This window comes from Hyposmocoma kahamanoa, unplaced genomic scaffold (genome assembly GCF_003589595.1).
Source record: "Hyposmocoma kahamanoa isolate Upper Pololo Valley unplaced genomic scaffold, ASM358959v1 95, whole genome shotgun sequence".
Lineage (NCBI taxonomy): Eukaryota > Metazoa > Arthropoda > Insecta > Lepidoptera > Cosmopterigidae > Hyposmocoma > Hyposmocoma kahamanoa.
Window position 1 is genome coordinate 8,684,029 of NW_020654972.1, and position 23,069 is coordinate 8,707,097.

At 35.8% G+C, this 23,069-nt stretch overlaps 1 protein-coding gene across 1 annotated transcript in view; it reads left to right on the forward strand.

Annotated features, from left to right (window-relative positions):
- LOC113238350 (mitogen-activated protein kinase kinase kinase 10) overlaps positions 1–23,069 on the forward strand; it is a 75,281-nt gene that overhangs the window by 30,098 nt on the left and 22,114 nt on the right. Inside the window, exon 2 of the mRNA XM_026475191.1 lies at positions 22,211–22,350. Within this exon, the coding sequence (XP_026330976.1) occupies positions 22,211–22,350 (140 nt within the window). The remainder of the gene's footprint in view (positions 1–22,210; positions 22,351–23,069) is intronic.

Consider the following 23,069-nt stretch of genomic DNA (forward strand, 5'->3'; position numbering starts at 1 on the left):
CCAACAGTATGCCTCACTAGCGTGAAATCACACAGTTCAGTGCCAAACCTTAAAATAGCAGAAATAGGACGGAAATCGGAATCTTCTCAAATACTTAGGACCATTCAGTGCCGTATAAATGCTACAGCGGCAGAAAGCACTAACAATTCAAAATATATAAGATGACTTATACTATTGAAGTTAACAAAACGATAGCGCGTTTCAGAGTACAACTTATGCCATCTAGCAGTGGCGCGATTGGATTAATTGCAATTTAAAGTTGTGCTGGTTACAAGTGTAGTTTGATTTCGTGCTGAAACCAAATTTCTTAAATTATGACTACAAATAACACACTAACAAACTAGAAATACTACGTATTGTTTCTTTGGATAAATGACTGTTTATGATTTTTATGATTACAAGCACAAGTAAAAGTAATCGTTACCGCGTGCGCCTTCGGCGACATGTCGCGACAACATTGACTATGAAAACGCAACGAAATGTTGCTTTAAAAATATACTCTAGAATTTAGAATATTAATCTGAATAGCACACTACTTCTTTTTTTGTTTAAGAATATATTTTCTTAAAATACACCCAAGAAATTTTGAATTCATTTAAGATTATTTAAATTTGATGTAAGAGGTAAAAATTTCTTGATACATCAAGAAATTTTTACTTACAAGTAATGTCCAATTAATTGATTAGAAATGAAATTGTAATGACAATAGTTTATTACTTTTAATAAATATTTTTTCAGAATTAGCAAATATTTTGAGAAATTGCTCTTTCTTATTAGTAGAATTCCTTTTTTCTGTGTGGGACCTCTGCGTGGCAGTCCGGCAGTGCGTAAGTCGATAGCAGAGTATTAATATACGTTAAATAATATCCCCACATTCGACGGTATTGTCCAAAGAGAACAAAGATTTTCAAAAAAAAATTGAGACGTTTAACTTTACATTGCCGTGACACATAACTGTTTTATGTCAATAAGTAACAAAACAGTACAGAGTACTAAAATAACCTACCTCAAAACTCATTCATCCCCTAGTTTGCCACCCTTGGAGGTGGAATATTTCATACTTCAAATTTAAATGGGACACATCTTAGATACCCTCTTTCCAATAAAAAAAGAATCCTCAAAATCGGTTAACAAATGGAACCGGAGTAACATACATAAAAAAAAATGCAGTCCAATTGAGAACCTCCTCCTTTTTTTAACGTCAGTTAAAAACATTACTTCTTCGTTTTTTTTCGCTTCGATTTTGTTGATGTAGTTTTTTATTTTATATTTATATATATAGTTTATAGTTTATATATAGTTTATATTTTATGTTGTAAGTTGTTATTTAATGCTTATCGCTGCCTAGTAATTACTGCGTTGACCGTTTAAACGGGCAAATTCCTAAGCTCTTCTAACCAGATAAAATACATTGTGGTGTGTCCCTCATCGCATTGCCTATTAGAAACAAAAAAAACCTTTTTTAAAACATTGTTTGTTAATGGAAATGAAACTATTTTTTCGGATTTAAATCGCGTATATTTGTGTTTTCAAACAAACCAACGTTTCGAGCCCTTTCCAGGTCTGATAGTCGACCGTGACCATGGGACCTGCCCTCCACCTAGCGTTGTATACCATTATGGGGGTCGTGACTCCCCCGAGGAAACGAGGTCCTCATGACGACGCTGTGCCATCAGTGGCGGTCTTTGACATAGCGGAGCGCATCATGGAGACCCAAGTCGAGAGCCGTTCAAACTTGGTCGGCTCATCTTGTGGGACAACGACCCCTCGAACGGGACCATTAGTTGTTGGAGGTTGTGCCCCTCTTTCCTGGCAATGTGACCTAAGAAATCAAATATCCTACGTAGACACAAGGTGGACAGTCTGGTCTGGACGTTAAGCTCTCGCAGAATTGAACCGTTGGTACTATAACGGGAACGTAGCGTACTTTTTAAATATATAACGACGATTATATTCATAAATAAAGATTTATACGTTTATTCAATTTCGAAGGCTGTTCCAGAACTCCTAGATGTCCGTTTGACATGAACCCTCTATTATTTATACAATTCTAAATACAAACCTAAGCTGCCTGTATTACAGTTCGAAAATCAATCTGACGGCCTCCCAAAATTTCCTCCAGCACCACATCTCGAAGGCGTCAATGCGGTCATGTTTCACCTTTTTTGTGTCTGGGTCGTATTCTAGAACTGTACTCAATGCTCAAGTCAGGATTTGAGCAGACTTGAGTATGATTTCAAGCACTGGAAATACGACCCTAATGGCAAGGATTTGAGTATGATTTTCAGTGCTCACTGCAATACTCAAGTCCTGACTTGAGTATTGAGTAGAGTTCTGGAATACGACCCTAAGTTTCCGCTCCATAGTTAAAAATTGAAAACACCAAAGTGCCCTCCATGGGACCTGTAAAGGGCCCTAAATGTTGTTGAAAACACAAATATACGCGGTTTATATCCGAAAAAATAGTTTCATTTCCTATATGTAACAATCGCGAAAACCTAAGAACTCGATATATTTAAATTTGCATTGAATTGATATTCAATTATGTTTTTTGAAATTACTCCACTAATTTGTTATAATTATTAATACAGAGATCCGAACACTTAGAAAAAATCCTTCGATCCGGTCGGATTCGAACCGACGTCTTCTAGCAAACCGTGCCCAAACGCTATGCCAACTAAGCTACGGAACAAACCAGCCGAACTCGCGTATTTTTCTGTGTGCTTGTTGTCGGATCTTTATATTTGGTTTTCAACGACTTTTTAGTCGTAGCACACTCTTAAAGTGTTCGATCATTGTATTAATAATTAGAACTCGATGTATTATTTGTTATTTTATATAATTGAATAATTATTCGACCCTTCGTTGTTATTAGTCACATTTGCTGCTTGTTTATAATTATAGAGTTATAGTTATGCAAAATTCTAACCACAAAGTCCTCTTGACGTCGGCGCCAACCATCAGCCAAGAAAAATAAAAAGGCCATCGTGCGCCGGCGCCTGTCACCCACGCAGTTTATAACTCGCTGATAGCGCCTGTCGGTATGCATGTTTGTCGCTTATAGACCGGCAAAGTCGCTCCGTATAACGGTTGCGAAAATACTGGATCTCTATTATACTTGCCACAGTGCATCATGTTATGTGTAACCTAAAAAACTTTTCCAGGGTTCTGTCCGCAAAGGAAAGTACACCTTAATCTTTGAACAAACGCGAGTGAATCTATAAAATATTGCAGTGGTTATTTGGCAGCTGAGTGTCGTAGATGCCATTTTCATTGCTAACTTTGTTAAGAAGAGGAATATCATTGTTACTTTTGTTTTGCTAAATATTTTACCTTAACACGCATTCACTTACAAATAAATGGACGACGGGTCTAATACAAAAACCACGAAAAAAATGTCCGAAGTCAACCTATTTAAACGTAGTGACATGTAAAGGAATATGAAAAAGCTAAAACATTGAATTTAAATTGTAATGTCATCGCAGTACTGTCTAATTTTGTTTGCTTCGCTGTCAGAAGAAACAAACGAAGACTAAAGCGTGAATGACGCTCTGTATACGATTTTAACGCCCTATAAATTCGGACACTTTTTAGCGCGGACCCGACGTCCATATAATAGTAAGTCAATGTTTACACGTTTAGAATTTTAAAATATAGTAACATAATTAATGAATTATTTAAAATATATAAGGTAGTAAATAAAGTACCTAATATACACATATCAAATGTGTCTTGTGATCAATTGATTTTTATAAATATTTGATTACCATATTAAAGTTAAATAAAAATGTTTATATAAATTTATTGAATTACTTTTTTAGTTACTTATTTTTTAAATTACGAAATTGACCAAAAGACCCTTTGGTGTTAAAAAAAAATTTTAGTAATTGACATAATTGCTTGATCCCTAGATACTATTGATGTGTATGTTTTATAATGTGCTAGTAGCAGTAGAGGTCCTTGGGAAAGTTCGTCCAGAGAAGTACTGCCACCATATCTGTTTCTGCCACCAAGCAGTAATGTTAACGGGTTCTGGTGAAATTACAGGCACATGAGACTTGTCAACTTATGCCTGAGGTTGACGGGCGCAGTGGTAAGTACCCTTCAGATCTTTGTGTTTTAAAGCTCTGAGTGACACTGCAACTGTTATGGACAGACGTGTCGCTTACTACCACGTAATAATAAATACAGTAGAAGTGGTTAGGTAGCGCCAGACGTGTGCCAACTATAGCTCAGTCCGCCGTTTTCGTTTTGTATGGTATAGTTGTGTCATTTTTTCGTGCAAATTCTGTAAAATTGTAGAAAAATGCCTTGTTTTGGAGTGCAAAAGTGATAGCTGCACCGAAAATATGACCCGTAGTGGTATTTGAAATCATCGGTAAGTATTATTTAAATAAATTTTCAATTTCCTGATTATCTATTCGTTGAGATGTTGTTAATCGTTCGTCGTAGTCCAGCTACTAGCCGCAAGATGACAACATATTGAATTAGATTTCAATATGAAATCAAAACGTAGTAATCTGTAATAAAGGTATTGCACTTTCAACGATATAGCGGCTGGGTAAAGTTTAAATTATATTAACAATCCAGAATTTCTTATGTCTTTTTAAATTAGAAACTATGACCAACATTATCAAGATTTCATAGTGTTTATTATTTTGTTTGTGTGCGTTTTATTCGCACGATTTGGTCGTCCCGTTATTTGTTATAATAAAAAAAACTTTTATTTAGTAAGGGTTAAAGTTGTTTCTTTTAACTTTAATATCTTTATTATGCAGGAAAAGTTATTCCTAACTGTTGTTTTACTGTCTCGTTGTAATAGCTAAATTTACATATATCAATAAAACCTATTTATTTGTCGAATAAAGTTTTCTCTTTGAGCTTCTTTACGAAATGTTATTAGTTAAGTAATTTATTTCTAATTTCCATTCTTCTAAATTGCTTACAGTTCTTGAATTGTTAATTTTTCATACTCCCAACGAGGTATTAAGGTCAACTAAATATTTGTTTGCCGCAAAAAGCTCATTTCCTCCAAGGGTCGTTTGTCAATGTCACCATGACGCCCCTGTCGGAACAATGCCCGGTTAGTTTTAAAACCCTTCCTGTTTGGAAAAACATACCTCTTTAGGATGTCTGCCTTGTTAGTTTTATATCAAAAGAGCAATGGAATGGCTTTTTTAAAGACGGAGTATAATGACATTTGCAGGGTTCTAGTTTAATTAAAATTTTAAGTAGTCATGTGGTTGTTGTCGACAGTTTTAATCGATAGATTGTGAAAGAAGGTAAATGGAAGGTAAACTGCCTTTTTTATTTTTATTTTGATAGTTGGACTTTTAGAATCGAAATCAATTTAGTGATGCAAATTTTAATCACGACAGGCGGATTTGATTTACTATATTGAATTGTAAAGAAAAACTTTAAAATTTGTCTTATTTTTGTATTTTTAAATAGATAGATAGATAAATGGTTTATTTATCACAAAACACACACATGCGATATACATTAAACAGAAATAATCGAAAAAACAATAGTACAAATAGTAACACTGCATAAATACAATATAAGCATTAAAACAAGATATCATTATTTTGAATAGACATAATTCTAAATGCAGTGTATATATGTATAAACTAACAAAAATTGACAATACAAGTAAACATGTGTCCAGCAGTTGGACGAATAATGGGCCGATAATGATTCAAATGAGACTTCAGCTGTTTGTAGCAGAGTATGACTAAAATTCAATCTATAGTCGATAGAATATTTATCGACTGTAATCACTAGCTGCTTGCAAGCGGGCAACACTTGCGCTATGAACTGTCATTTTACTCCATCTTTAAAAAGGACAGACTAGACTTTATACCAAAGGTTTTACCTTTGGTACAAAGTCTAGTGCATACACAGTTAATGTACAATGCTCTCAGGTTCTAAAACCGGGCCTGTTTCTGTAGGCAGATGTTTAAATTTTCAAGAACCCGTTGCGGTTGGAAATTCCATATCGTGTTTAGCTACCACTGCTGCATTCTTAACTCGAACAGATACGGATATTTATGTTGCACATTTTTGATGGCTTTTCCTTGCGACAGTGTTATATATTCTTGTTCTTTGTCAGGACGAACAAGTCGTGCGCCTGGTGGCAAGCGAAACCCGTAACAATTGCAGTGCCATGCAGTTTTAATCGCAAAGATCTGACGCACACTGCCACTGCGCCAATCACCCTGAGACGTAAAATTTTCGAGCACCATGTGCCTGCAGTTTGACTAGCGCCCTTACCCTTCAAAACCGGAACACAGTAATGCTCATGTGGTGCACGAAAGGAGCCGTCTGACGTAACCTGGGTAACAGTCGGCGAGTACGTTACGCCGATTGGCAAATTCTTTCATTATGATGGCAAGCATGCCATCGATACGATAAAAAGAAGTAGTGCTAATGCAAAGTGTGGGTGCGTGTCCACGCTAAGAAAAGTTGCCGGATCTATGCAAGAATTCGTCTCGTTTTTACACACGAACTGTACACTGCCTCTGCGCCAGACAAGAAAACAATCTTGTCTACCCCCGACATGACGCGCTCTGCCGCTGTTGTATGGGGCGGAGTGAGGTGCATTGCCAGTAAACGTACGTTTATGTGCGTGAACGGGTGTTGATTAGTAGTCAACGTATACAACAATATATTTCATCCCACAGTGGGTAGTAAAACGACAACTACCTGGAAGACTCGTAATGCACTGTCACATTTTACCTTACACACGTCTGTTTGCGTGTAATTTGTGTATGCTCATATTGCTTGGCGGCAGAAATAGATATTGTGGCAGTACTGGACAAATTCTCTCACAATTAACTCTACTGCCACTGACATTTCAACTATTTTTTATTGATTTTTTTGTTTAGCAAATCCCTAACTTCTCATTTTATTTATTTTTCGATATCTATTTGCTATTCCGTTACAGTACAATCCGTATCTCTGCCATGATTTTGTAATGTTGAAATCCCTAGCGACTTCAAACTTCGAAATATATTCTTGTAGCTGCTAGAGACGCTCTACAATCCGTCTTAACACTGCTACTTTATGGTAGAGCTAGAGGTACAAGCCGAAAAACATTGTATTGATTACTGAATTATCGATCTTTCTCGATCAAGTGTAGGCATCGAGTATATAACCAGAAATAGAGACGAAATAAGGGCCATATATTCCTGGTAACACATTAGCGATACAGCTCTTATAAATATCAACTCTTGTTTGCATTGAAATATAGATAGACCATCCATTAACCTGTGTGTACGTTTCCGTATATTCCAAAAAATATTCTGTTTATATTGTAATAAAGATAATATCTCTAACAATGCCGTGCAGTTCTATTCGGTGGTGTAGGAAAGACAGCAAAACATCTAATTACAAAACAAACGGAATCACATTTCATCGGTAATTAAATATTAAATATGTAATTTTGCAATTTTTTTCCATTATAGCAAAGCTCAAGTTAACTGGTAAATTTGAAGTAAAACAGTTGACGACACCCGTCAATTGTTTCGAACTCGGGCTGGCCAATCGGAGCGCAGTTGTCACAGTAATGACATGGCAGAATAGTTTTGAAACAAATTAAATGACATTTCGTCTCTATTTCTGGTTATATACTCGATGAGTGTAGGTATAAGGATCACTATACATTTTTAAATTATAAATTGTAAAAATTTATTGGTGACCTATCAACAAGTGTTAGGTTGACAGTGCCCTTTAGATCTTTGTGATTTAAAGCTCTTGAGTGAGTGATACTGCAACTGTTATGGACAGCCGTGTCGCATACCATCCGCACGACTTGGTATCGTAAAAAAGTGTATGAGAACCATTTTGCCATGAATCTCTTACACAATCTGTACCTTACAACACTGATCGACGTAACTCACCGTTTTTTACAAAAATTTATATCACAACTATGTTACTGTTTTTGACAAAATTGTTAGTACGTCCATACGTGCTGAATGGGGCGAATTTACAACCTAAACGGCTTAAACGTTACGATAGAACGGCTGAATATTAGCCGCCTTTACGAGCCACCCAGACGATGCCAACTTGCCCCTGTTTACTCGCTTATTTCTGAATAGAATATCATTCGTTCTATTTGAATATTACTCTCTTGTTTTTTTTGTCGACTCGAGTTCATCAGGGGGCAATTTGTCAGTTGTCAGCTTTGTTGTTATTGTTAGCTGCCATTGAGTTATTAATTTAAGAGTTGGACTTTTGTTCTATTGATTTTCTTCATCGTAATGAAAATATAATATCTTATAGAATGAGTTATTCCGATCTCACCACAAAAATCACAATCCTGTACGATCCCGTACAAAAATTAAACAACTTTTAATATTGTTACAATGGTGCGTGCTTCGTGTTAAGCTGTATCTGCTAAAAGCTTACAACGCCCACTTTCGAATCAATTTCGAAGAACAGACAGATATAAAGCAACATAAAGATTGATTTAACAACTCCGCCGAGAATTGCTAATATAATAATGGGGCAGAAATATTTACGTATCTTGAAATTTTGCTACGAAATCGTAAGAAACAGTCCGAAAACTCCAGTCACCCCTCGAGACTGCCTGGCCTACTTCGCAACGCGCTAGAGTTGTTCAATATTCTATGAAGTTACATGTCATTTTGTAGGCTACATATGCAATTGTGAATATTGTTTGTTGCTCACTTGAGATATTTATTGCATTTCCTTTTGCATGAAACACTTGCAAGATTGTTTGATGTTTTGAGGATTGTTTTTAATAAGTATTTCATACAATTGATTGTTAGCATTTGGAGGTTACTTACCACAATAAGATTTTTTATTTTTTCCAACATGTCCTTTAAATAGGGAATTTTAGGCCGCAGTACAACGCGGCTTGGGGACATATTTACAAATTATAAAGCAAATTATAAACGTTTTGCAACAAGTTATAAAATATAGGTAGGTATGTATTCATCAACGAGGTTTTTTTAAAATTTTGTTTACGTTCATTTATTGATTGAATAACCGAGTCAATCAAAATTAATTAAACGAGCTTTTGTCAGCCATATGTACGATGATTGGTAGTTTTTATCGAGGTATGAATCAACGGTGTCAGCGTCGTTAGCTTCATGTAATATCTTCATCGCAATATATATATGTCATTTACATATTGCCCAATTGAATTGATAGATTACCAGTGTCACGTTCCCTGTGTCCGGTTTCTAATGTAAAAACACATGATGATCGTGTCTTACTTAGTTTTTTTGTATTCTTCATTAAGTTGCTTTGCCTAGTAACTTTGAATAAATCTGGTTTGAAGGTTCTTTTCTCAAAAATAGTACATTATTGCAGAGACCGAGCAGCAAGGGATTGCTGGACAATTCAGCAATCCCCGTTCCCGCCGAAGCTTATATAGTGATTTTCTCAAACAATGTGAGGAAATAATAGAAGACTATAGAGAAGAAGATACTAGTTACAAAATGACTCGGTTCAAAAATAACCAAAAGTCAAGGTGATTTTGAACGGCCCCTGAAGCGCAATTTTTTCGCAATAGTTTTTAATTCGTCATTTTAGTTAAATTATTCTAAATTTCGGTATGAAAGGACACTAGAAGATCAGTAAAACCTATTTCGACCAATACTAATTCTACTAGAGAAAAATTGTCAAAGTTTCTTAGATATTATAGAACTTAAAAAAAATTGATTTCACTCGTTTGTCTGTATTATTTATTGTGTGATGCCAAAATGTTACAGATACCGGTAACACCCGTCGTAACACTATCTAAAACTTTTACCGAACGTATCCAGGGACGCCTTGGCGAACTTATCCTAAACTCCATTTCATGAGGTTTGTTGGCGAGCCGTACATTTGATTGATGCGTCTCACAAACTGAATTTATTCGACTGTGCTCGCTGGTAAATAATAAAAATGGGTAGTGTGCCGCCCTAAAATACGCTATGAAAACAACGTTAAAACTTTCTCGGCATTACGATTGTCTCTCTCCTGTCGTGTTGGGTCATGGAAAATTTTTGAAAAAAAAAAATCATTTTTCCGTATATTTTTTTCTAATATTTTTTCGTATATTTTCCACATTTGACGTGGACACCTATCTAAAGTTGAAGTGAACGAAAACGATGGTGCCATTAAATAAGTTTTTTTTCGCTGTTGTTAAATCATTTTAAATCTCGTTTTTCTCAGTAGATTTTAGCTTTATAAGTTTAGTCTAAAATTCACGCTTAATAAAACTTCAAAAGGTATTTCTAAACGTAGAACATAATATGGACCTTCGAAATTGTTTTTTTTTTTTCAATTTTTCGGGAACTTTTCCGGAAAAGTCTCCACTATTTGAAATTTTTCGGAAAATTATCCAATAGTACTCTTGTCGTAACTATTGTAACTATGAGCGGCGTTAGTGAATCGCGCGATTACACGCTGCATAAGATTATAGGCAGGCGGTTGATTGATGCAAACGGACGACTGCATCTATCAGCAGTCCCTTACGTTGAATAATTAAAAACGTGCATCGCGTTTGCATCCCAATTGTATCTCTCGCTACTGAAGAGTCTATACAACCTCAAATGGCTTTGGTTGATTCCGCATACCAGTGTAAGTGTTGAATCAATCATTTTGGCAAAAATATATAGTAAAATTGAGGATGTACACTGGTTGCTATACGATGTGAAAACACGATTCAAAGATCATTTATTCCATTAGTAAAATAAATTTACAATTGAAAACGTCACATTTAAGCTACTGCTCGTTCACTACGCTGACCTGCCTGAGAAGAACCAGCAAAAAACTCTAGGGATTGCTCTTTTCAAAATAAACTTAAATCCTATGGAATACACTTTGAATCAAATTTGTGTGAATTCTGGAGCCGTGTCGTCTTTCCATACATCTTTATCTAACACGTAGTCTTCAATTTTGTGATATAACTTTTCGATCAAAATATTTTTAATGTACTTTTTAAACTTAGAAAATGATAAACTTAATATATGCTCCGGAATCTTATTGTAAAAACGTATACAGTTCCTCATAAAAGAGTTGTTTACCTTAATTAAACAAAATCGTGGTACCATGAGTTTGGGCTTAGTTCTAAGTTTAATATTATAGATATCTTTTTTCTTATTGAAATTATGTATATTTTACGTGCATATAAAATATTTGAGTAAATGTACTGTGATGCCACGGTCATGATACCAGCCTCCTTAAACTTTTCTCTGAGAAAAACCCGAGAGCCTAGACGGTACACAGAACGAATCGCTCGTTTTTACAATACAAATATCCTTAATATATACATAAGAATCCCCTAGGACATCATACTATGGAAGTAACTAAAGTAAACTAGTCTAGCAGTACTAACATCGGTTAACTCACGTATTCTGCGGACTGCGTATGCAGCGGAGCTTAATTTGCTGGCCACGGAAGATATATGTTGAAACCATTGAAGTTTACTATCTAAGGTCACTCCCAAGAAGACTGCTTTATTAACAAGGTCTAACTTTTCTCCGTTTATTTCTATGCTTGGATTAGACGATTTTACGTTAGGCAATTCAAATTTAACACATTTTGTCTTCTTGGCATAAGCAATAAATTGTTAGCATTAAACCAATAAACTACCTTAGAGAGGGTATCATTAATATGGTCATAGTTAATGTCATGTCTGTCTGTTTTAAAAATCAAGGATGTGTCATCAGCGAACAATACTATTTCGCGATGATCCTTAACAAAGAATGGCAGATCATTAATATAAATCAGAAATAAGAAAGGTCCAAGTATTGAACCCTGCGGAACACCCATTATTACCGAAGACCCCAAAGAAGTCACTCCATTTATGTCTACTTTCTGATTTCTACCGTTGAGATATGACGAGACAAGTTTCGACGCCTTGCCATTTACACCGTAATGTTCCAGCTTCCTAATAAGAGGAATATAGTCAACTCAATCAAATGCCTTTGAGAGGTCACAGAAAACACCAATAGCGTTCTGGGATCTTTCCCAGACATCAAAGATGTGATTTAGTAACGTTACCCCCGCATCGTTAGTCGAAACTAGTAAACCCGTATTGTTCACCATGAAAAATATGGTTCCTACCTAAATAGGACAGTAATTAAGTCAGCATAACCTTTTCGAATATTTTACTTAAAGCTGGTAAAATTGAAATGGGCCGATTGCTAGGATCAACTTTCCTACCGCTTTTGAATAAGAGTATGATTTTTTTTTTAATTTTTTTAGGAAAAATTCCTAAAAATTTCACGATAGACAAAAACACAAACTTACCTCGAAAATTTACAAAAAAAAAACCGCTGTATTCAATAGGTACTTTACATATACCAATGATTTTTTTTATATCAACTGAACTAAATAGAACACGTATATCACACGATATACATCATCAAATAGCTTTAATTTAGTTCGTAAAAAAATAAATTCTGAAATAAAGCCATGTCTCTGCCGATCGACCTAAGCAAAACGAACCGTATTAGTATGGGAAAAATTTGAATTCGAATTGAGGTACTACAGACTGTTAAGTCGCGCGTATGTGTAGGTAGACGATTAGCGACTGCATCGCGACTGCAGACGCGCTGCTAAAAGTCGCCGGTGTAACCGCTCTATAATTCGGAATTCAGGGTAACGTATTTTTGGTTCAGCAATTCTCATCTCGAGTTGTAGATCATGTCATTCTCGTTCTATCTATAAAAAGGTAAACTTAACGATCCCTATGCCTATATCTGATTATATTGTATTGTTTTGTTCAAATACAAAGAACATTCTTAATCAATTCGATGCCGCTCAAATTATTAAATAAGGGTTTATACACCCTTTTTATCTACCTTCTGCTTCCTATTTGGCAAATGCAAAACAGTCCCAAAACTATAAACACGCCTTATTCTCCATATTATCTACCCTTCGGCATACATTTTCGTTACAGAAGGGGTTGCTTGATATATTGCTTTCACCTTTTGCGCCATTCCCTTGGTATTGTTTGCAATTCATTCATTTTCATGCTGTTGCTATAGAGTAGTTCTATAGTGAGGGTGCTAGTGTTTGCTCAGTAAAATACTACCTCATTGGTTAGAACGTAGGCGTATCCTCGTACCTTCTAAGTTACGAGGTCGTACATTAAAGCTCGCAGAATGCACCTTTAATTTGTCCAACGTAACAATAAAGTAGAAAGAAGGAAGTAGATAGTAGACGGTGAAGAACAATAAGTTTTTTATAATAAGTCTTAAATATCTTTTTTGGACCGTCATAAATAAAAATCATCCGTGATAGATATTAATTTTTAGTAAGTGTTGCTATATTTTAAAATCACCCAAATAAATAAAATTAACATAAATCAAGTTTTTAAGTAAAAAAATATATATTTTTTTTATAATATCAAGTGACGGGACGAACAAGTCATGCGACCGATGGTAAGCTACACGCCTGTCCATAACAGTTTCAGTGCCACTCAGAGTTTTAAATCGCAAAGATTTGAGGGGTACTGTCACTGCGCCCGTCACCCTGAGACGTAAGTTGCGTGTAATTTCACCAGCACCCTTACCCTTCGAAACCGGAACACAGAAATGCTGACATCACTGCTTGTGCGGCAGAAACAGGTAGGGTGGCAGTACTACCCTGGACGAACTCTTTCACAAGGAGCTCTACTGCTACTAAACTGAATTTAAAAAAAAATATTTAATACATTTTATTTTATTTTAAATATACAAACGGATTACAAATTAGCTTACGAACTAAAGCATCGTCTTATCGTTTCGCAACTCATAAATATAATAAATAGTAAGTAATTTTTCTACTATATACATGTACACATATAGTTATCGCACTGTTAATATTATAGTGTATTAACTCAAAAATAGGACTTTCTCAGAATCGATGAAAAACGAATTACTTACTCACTTCCCGCAAAAAATCATTACAATTTATATGTTATAGGTTATTACAGACACTTAAACAATTTCTCAAATATATTTAAAAATAAAATGGACAAAATAATGTAATGTTTTTGAATAACGATTATTTTGGCCAGAACTAACTCACATAAAGTGTCTCATTTTGAGTAGATATCTTTTAATTGTTTCTTACAATTTTCTAACGACGGTTTTTTGACAAATAGAGAATCAATTTTTGGGTTCAGTAACGATATAATATTAAATTTCATTTATTTTGAGATACATTGCTATTGTAATAGCAGTGCGATATGTTTAATCTTCGAATACAGCACAGCAGAATACCAAAGAATTGCAAGGGCAGTGGAATGGTAGCTTGATTAATACTCATTAACTTTTAACATCATACCAAACATACACAATCCTGTTTTTGATACTCGCCAATTCGACATGCAACTGAAGTGATTTAAAATTAGCTGACTTGGGTACCAGGTTTCATCATGAAGTTTCTCTTCGTCGGTAACGAGGTGCATTGGTACTACACGTTCACAGTGTACGTAATTCAAAAATCAAAGTCGTAGGTACGTGATGCCAAAGCCATACATTTTTACGGGAAGATTTTAACGGCCTCGGTGTCTCAATGTTTTATACTGTGGTCGCTGGATGAGTAGGTTCGATTACCGGTAGGACCAAATTGGGAAGTGAACTTTTCTAAATTGGTTCTGGTGTCCTGGGAAGTGCCCCAGAGGGAGTTCCGTTGCTCGGGTACTGATTGTTGGGAATTCCCAAATTTCATACCAAGCAATTGATGCGGTAGTCAGACAGTATTATTCGAACTGCCTACCACCGGTCTATGGTTAACTTATGTACCGCGACAAGATAATTAGTTGTCTTTCTTAATAAAAACTTGCAAAGTTCCCAAGCAATTACGCAAGACAATATCTATTTGTCCGCCGAAGCGGCGTCTGCGCGTGCGCATGAATAATTCACCTCGCGGCAAGCACCCACCGGATACAGGTCCGGTCTCTCTCCGCGATCAAACTGCCAACACGTTTCATGATCGATTCGTTTCCATATGAATACAGTTTCAAATTCAACACATTCACATAAAAACGCTATTTCAAACACAATGGCTGCGCGACAAAAAGGAAATTATGATTGTTAACATACATCAGTTGTTGTACATCTCATATTCATGTTCGTTTATTTACATTTCACATAGATGTTACGGCTTAAACTCGGTATGTAATTTCTATGTAATTTTTCAGAATGAATGTAAAACTTTAGTGGGAAATATAGTAAACACAATGATGCTTGTAGTTAGCATTTTAATTAAATTATACCTATTTCAGATGTTTAAGAGTTTTAAAGAGTTTTATAGGTTTTGCGTCGACAAAAATCTGTAAAAACTATGTTTTTTTTATAACATCAAGTGATAGGACGAACAAGTCGTGCGCATAACAGTTGCAGAGCTTTAAACTGCAAAGATCTGAGGGGCACTGCCGCAGTGGCCCGACACCCTGATTTATAAGTTGACAAGTCCCATGTGCCTGTAATTTCACCTTCAAAACCGGAACACAGTAATGCTTGGCGGCAGAAACAGGTACGGTGGCAGTGCTTCCTTGGACGAACTCTTTCGCAAAGAGGTCTACTGCTACTGTAAAAATGCGTAACTGATGTTTTTGGTGAATACTTTTATACAACTTGCCATAGTCGGTTAATAGTTTTAGTTTTTAATTAAACAGAAAAAACTTCTATCACAGCATTATTATCAACAAAGCAAACATCCTTTGTTCTACGACTGTAATAATTCGCAGAAAAACGTTAACTCGCAAACTGCACTACCTGTTTATCGGTTTGTAATGAATGTTGAAAACAATGTGTTAATTTCACAGTTAAGAGTCTATACAGCCACAAATGGCTTTGGTTGGTTCCGCATAACTGTGTAAGGGTCATATTCTAGAACTCTACTCAATGCTCAAGTCAGGATTGCAATTGAAACACAAGCACTGGAAATACGACTCTAAGGGCAGGGACTTGAGTATGACTTCGAGTGGTTTAAACCATACTTAAATCCTGACTTGAGCATTGAGTAGAGTTCTAGAATACGACCCTAAGTGTTGAATCAATCACTTTGAAAGAAATATATAATAAAGTTGAGGATATACGCTGATTACTATACGGCGTGAAAACACGATTTGTAAAGATTTTCACGATGAAAGAAAAATAATTAATAGATTCAGGCGTTAGTTTGCGGAAGTCCATTTTAATAAAAATGGAAGTAAATTAATTTGCTACTCCGCGAACCCAGTGAAGGTTAAATCGTGCAAAATAGCTGCGCTTGTGTTGAATATTTTTTCATGCAGTTAATTATCCCACACTCCCTCTGCATAAAATTAATAACGCAAGCGCAACAGTCACAAACCATCACCAAAAACATACCCGACACGTGTTTCGCCTCTCCACGAGGCATCCTCAGGCGCTGTTGACTGCTCGACACTCGACCGCGGCCGATTTTTTTTTTTTTTTTAAAACACGAACGAAATTTTACAAGAAAACTGTATTAAATAGGTACTTTACATATACCAATGATTTTTTTTTATATCAACTGAACTAAATAAAACACGAACAGTATACGATATTCATTTTTCAAATAGCTTTAATTTTATTTGTAAAAAAATACATTCTGATATAACGCCAGTATCCCAGCCGCTCGACTCAAGCAAAATGAACCGTATTAGTACTGGAAAAAGTTCAATTCGAGCTGAAGTAGTATCGACACTTAAGGCGAAATGGTACCGCGGTTGCGTAGGCTTTGATGCGGGAAAATTCATTGCACAACATTTGAACATTTGCCTTTTAGAAATAAAATACACTTAAAAATATCAGCACAGAATACTAAAAAAACAGACCTCAAAAGTCACTCATCCCCTAGTTTGCCTGATTAGTCTTGTGATGGAAAATAAATTGTTTATTTTAAAGTTTTAGCGTGTTGTGCAATTTCATCCACATTATGTCACCTTAATATAAAAGTTTTTCTCGGAGCGCGCCCGATATTCGACTAAAAGCTTCCAATTTTCCGAGCCACAATTTGCATTTCGCTCAACAGTGCAGCGTTCGATTGTCTTGACCTAGATCTGACGGAAATCCCAGTTTTTCTCAACAATACATTAGCATATGTCAGTGAGGAAATGTTGGCAATTCCGTTAAGATTAGTTGAACAGACTTGGGTTTACCAATTTTCGGGGATTTTGACGACCTTTTCGGTGAATGGTTATTGGTTACGTTGCTTAACACCGCAAGGTGCGTGCTCGGAATGTAAATTAACATTTTCGGTTTTACCAACTAATCTTTGATCGTATTCCATATTTGTAATCGAATGTGGAAAAAGGACTGCTAACCTCCATACATAACAACACTGAAAAACGTCAAAATTCCGTGTGAGAATTATCCAGCAGTGCAAACCGGTATGCCACCGTGGTCGTTAACGTTATTCAGGAACCAATACTTAATTATTAATAAAACCCAGTGACAGAACGAACAAGTCGTGCGCCTAGTGGTAACGACACGCCTATTTGTTTATTCATGGATCAACCAACAGCTTCTTACATTTAATAAAAACAAGAACATAAACATAAAGCCTTTTACAGGTTTCCGCCTACAGCTGCAAACAAATCACACACGGGCGTTAAACAAACGAACAATGAACAGCATTTCTTAACATCATGCACTTACATAAATATAAAAATCCAATACCTGCGCTAATCACAAATTATTCAATAAACTTAGGTAAATAGAATGTCTGTAAGACTTCACAATTGAATATATCAACTTCCAGGTCATGATTGCTCAGCATACTATCCAAGCTCTTGCTAGCTCTACATAGAAAACTACTTTGTCTAGTTAGTCCTCGCTAAAGGCCCATTTAGATGGAGAGAGTTTATCGCACGCTTCTTGACGAAAAATCGTACGCGATTATCGTAAGCAATAATCGAAATAAGATTATCGTATCATAATGTTTACATTCAGGCAAGAACTAAAATCTCGCCTACGATTATGTCATAAGAGATTCGCAAGCAACTTAATCGCCTCCTCGACTGTTTACACAGAGTAATATATAGTAAGGAGATTGTTGCTTACGAGTTTTCGACTTGTCTAAACACGATCTCGTATGATATTTTTTCAAGTTCATACGATTATCGTACAAATCGGTTCGAGCCGTTTTGAGTGCGAGAATTGCCATTCGAGTTCAATGATTACTGCGGTATTGACTATGGACATATCAAAATGACGCAAAAATCATTCAAATTTGGAACTGCTGATAATAGTAAGTTCATTGCACTGTATAGAAATATACTTTTTTTTTTCAAATTTTTTAACATTTCCTAATTCAAATTTTTTTTTCGTTCTCTCATTAATTCTTGTCTTAGAAAAGCAGTGATAATCAAAACACCCTCGCGCACTGCACTCGTGGTAGAAACGTGGTAGAACGATTTTTGCTTTCGAGTTCTGTTTACACGGAGACGTTCAATATTCAAAGGCGAGGCGATTATCGCTCACGTGGACGGTCGATAATCGCGAATGTTTAGACGAGGAAAGTTTATTATATTCTTTCGATAATCGTATCTCGAGACGATAAACTCTATCTAAATGGACCTTAAGGGAACTGCAATAGGGTGATAGTGTCTCATAGAACGAGTGGGTACAATAAACGAAATATCACCCAATAAGTCAAAGCAGTCAATATTACCATTTATAATGTTTAGAATATACGCAATATCAAAGATTTTTCCGCGAATATTTATAGGTAATAGATACAGATCCTTACAGAGACTTATCCATAACAGTTACAGTGCCACTCAGAGCTTTAAATCGCAAAGAACTTCGGGGCACAGCCACTGCACCCATCACCCTGAGACATAAGTTGACAATTCCCATATGCCCTTAATTTCACCAGCACTCTTATCCTTCAAAACCGGAAGACAGTGATGCTCACATCATTGCTTGGCGGCAGAAATAAGTAAGGTGGCAGTACTTTTACTTCCCTGGACGAACTCTTTCACAAGGAGTTCTAATGCAATTAGGTTTTCGACCAGGTTATCTCTGAAACTCAACTTCTGATACAATTTTTATTGCATCATGTATGGAAGATAGCATCCCATATAAACATGGTTCCTGACGGCACGTTGCAACTGACTAATTATAAATAAGTAACATGCGTTTTTGAAATGTAATAATTAGTAAGTATCTATTAAAAACAAAAATTTTAATACTCCCTTGACAATTTCTACGGCTGACAACACTAACCGGGATAATCTGTACTTCGTGGAATTACATCTATTTGCCAACTTTTACTGAAATCGTTAACCTGAAAGTGCGCGAAACCGGATTCATCCCCTAGTTTGGCTCCCTCAGAGGTGGAACATTTTCTTCAAATCTTAATGGGACCCATACTGAGGCACCTTCTTTTCAACAAAAAATCAAAACCGATTCACAAATTATTTTGTTTATCGCGTAATATGTTACGCGATAATTCCGGCATTAAAGAAAACATACAGTCGTATTAAGAACCTTCTCCTTTTTTAAAGTCGGTTAAAACATTGTACTGATGCTAGCAGTGTTTTGGTTTGACACGATAGAGTTGCATATAGCTTTATTCTTGTCGTTTCTTTTTGAGAATGCGACATAACAATGAATCGAAAAATTCACTGATTTGTTCACTCTTTTGTGTTTGTGTCACGTCGTACAGACGGATGTAGTGTCAGAGCTCAGAGCGCGCACCTTTGTACGTTGATGGACGTGTGAATGGCGAGAGCTTGTGCTTTTTTCTGCTTACGATTATTGATAAGATTCGTAACATGGTGTTACCCGCACAGTTCTTAGATTTTCGCGATTGTTACATATTGGAAATGAAACCATTTAGATTATAAAATAATAGCTTCATTTTTAATGGGTGACACCATTGACTTACAATTATATGGACGTCGGGTCCGCGCTAAAAAGTGTCCGAACTTATAGGGCGTTAAAAGCGTATACAGACCGTCATTCACGCTTTAGTCTTCGTTTGTTCGACTGACAGCGAAGCAAGCAAAATTAGACAGTACTGCGATGACATTACAATTTAAATTCAACGTTTTAGCTTTTTCATATTCCTTTACATGTCACTACGTTTAAATAGGTTGACTTGGGACATTTTTTTCGTGGTTTTTGTATTAGACCCGTCGTCCATTTATTTGTAAGTCAATGGGTGACACTGTTATATATTATGTGGTTAATTAATTTTGAGGGTTCCAACACATAATCCGTAATAGACACAACAGCGACTGTGCGACCATTATATCATAGCTGCTTTTCTGAGAAACTACAATAGCTATCGATTTTAAATACCTACAGATACACAAAAAAGTACTGTCGAATTGCGAAACTTCTCCTTTTTTGTAGTCGGTTAAAAATAGATGGATATGAACCATCATATTTATATCATGATGTCTTTACTACCAAGTAAAGACATCATGATATTCAATAATAATCTCAGTACAGAGTGTTAAAAAAACGACCTCAAAAGTCATTCATTCCCGAGTTTGCCACCCTTAGTGGTGGAATATTTTCTTCAAATTTAAATGGGACCACTACTGAAGTACCCTGTATCCAACAAAAAAAGAATCATCAAAATCGGTTCACAAATACCGGAGTTATCGCGTAAATACATTAAAAAAACACACACAGTAGAATTGAGAAAACTCCCTCTTCTTTTGAAGTCGGTTAAAAAGTTACGCAACGTTTATTTTTAAAATTCGGTAAGTTTAACTTGCTCACAAAATAGCGAAAAAAATTACCAAATATATGAAAAAGAAATTGAAATTGAAGTAACTTAACGTTTGGACAGTTCTAATGCAATTTTGGAAATTCATAGGCAACAATATTTGCCCTCTGTATAATAATAATAATTCGTTTATTTGGTTAAAACATGGTATAACAGAAGATGTTACAAGAGACAGTGCCAGTGCAGTGCTGTGTACTTTTTATACAGTCATAAAGCGTTTAGATTTATACGTTCCTATATTTAGGTTAATTAGGTTTAGAAGTCTAATAAATACTAATTACACAGATTTATTACCTGATTGTCCGTAGTAATTAGTCATTATTTATTCACCGTTACATAAAAGGCAAATTACCCTTTTTTGTTATAACTCTTAGGGACTGGGAGCTTTTAATGGGACTTAATTTTATGAGCATCATAAAAATATATTGCGTTTTATGAGAATAAAGAACGTAGGTACTTGTAAAAGTAAGTACAATGCTACGCATATTAAATATTCTACTGCCTATAAATCTTGTACCACTGTTAAGGAAGGCAATTATGCTATCTCTTTACTTAGACATGATCGGGTCTAGATTTCTAGAATTTTTTATACAGTCCAGTTATTGCAAGTGCAAATTCGCCAGACGGGTGTCTTGTAAAGTCGAGGGCGCAGTCGCCCACCTAGTGAGAGCTAGCCATAATTCGCGCATCAAACATGCCGCACCTTTGAAACGCCGCCTGGCGACAGAACATTGCGCAAGCGCACAGTGTTCAACTATGGCCTTTAAACTGGTAGTATGACAGGTACCTTATTAATTGACTTAAAAAATAGGAGGGTCTCAATTCGACTTTTTTTTTGTATGTATGTTACGCGATAACTCTTCGATTTGTGAACCGATTTTGACGATTCTTTTTTTGTTGGAAAGAGGGTACCTCCGTATTGGTCCCATTTAAATTTGAAGAAACTGTTCCACCTCCAAAGGTGGCAAACTAAGGGATGAATCCGTTTTCGCACACTTTCCGATAACCGATTTCAGCAAAACTTGGCAAATAGATGTAATTTCACGTATTTTTTGAGCGTCGGTTTTTTTAGTAGTCTGTACTGAGATTATTTTACAATCCAAATAATAACGCACACTCTCTTAGCCCTGCGCTTGAGAAACCCGGGTGCCATGGACACACACAACATAGCTCAATCAATACAATATACAATGTTTTAGTTTCGTTTGTAAAAAAAAAAATTCTCAAATAATGCAAGTGTCCCTGCCGTTCAACCCGCGCAAAGATCGAATTCAGTACTGAAAAAAAAACATTCAAATTTCATTTCAAAAAGTTTAATTAAGGTACGGTTTTGGAAATATAGTAGAAAGATTTAATGCTAATGGAGTCTCTGCACTACATGCTGCTTTTCTGGCTCCATCTACTACTTTATGACCTGGATAGTGGACCATGTCCGTATTTTCTCTTTAACAATAAGAATAACCGTGATACAATACAGTACTAACATGCAACGTTTCTTTTGTTCCAGTTCTTATAAACGAGACGATCCTGCCGGATGATACGCTGGAAAACAAGACGCTAAAGATCACAGACTTCGGCCTCGCTCGCGAAGTCTACAAGACTACAAGGATGTCAGCCGCGGGCACTTACGCGTGGATGCCTCCCGAGGTCAAGAGAATTTACGCTACATAACATTAGAATACAATGCTCATACATTAGGCAAATAAATAAATCATTCAAAGACATCTCCAGGAAATCACCATCACGTCACTTAGCAGTAGGGTTTGTTGGCGATTTTCAGTTAAGCTATAGTCTAATCCACGGCCACAAATATCTTTAGAATGTATCGCTGGAAATCGGATTCTTTCGTAGTAAATCGTCGAAAGTAAATTCTCGAACCTTGCAGTCTGAAGTTAAGACTAAAATATTAAATCGTAACATATGTTTCCGAAGCCAATATTGGATGTTTCAAGGTCAGTGGTTCAGAATGAACAATTTGATATTTCATTCGGAACTTAACTCTGGGTTTCAGGTTACACAATTAGAGGATAATACTGCCCCTCGTTACGAAAAAAGGCACAACAAACATTTTTATCCAAATTGAGTTTTTCGCATTCGAGATCAAGAAAACAAGCAATCAAAGTACTTAATTTTTTGTAGAAATCTATCTCAATAATTCTGGTGCATATACCAGTCAGCTCAAAAGACACAATTGACATCGGTAATCAAATTTTCTAACAAAAAGTCATATTTGACATTTCGCCCATGACGCCCAATACTGTCGTAACTCCAAATTGTGGATTTGAGAAAACACAATACGAAAATTAAAAGAAAATACTGAATAGATCTTATTGCAAGTAATATTTTTATTTATACATAATTATCCA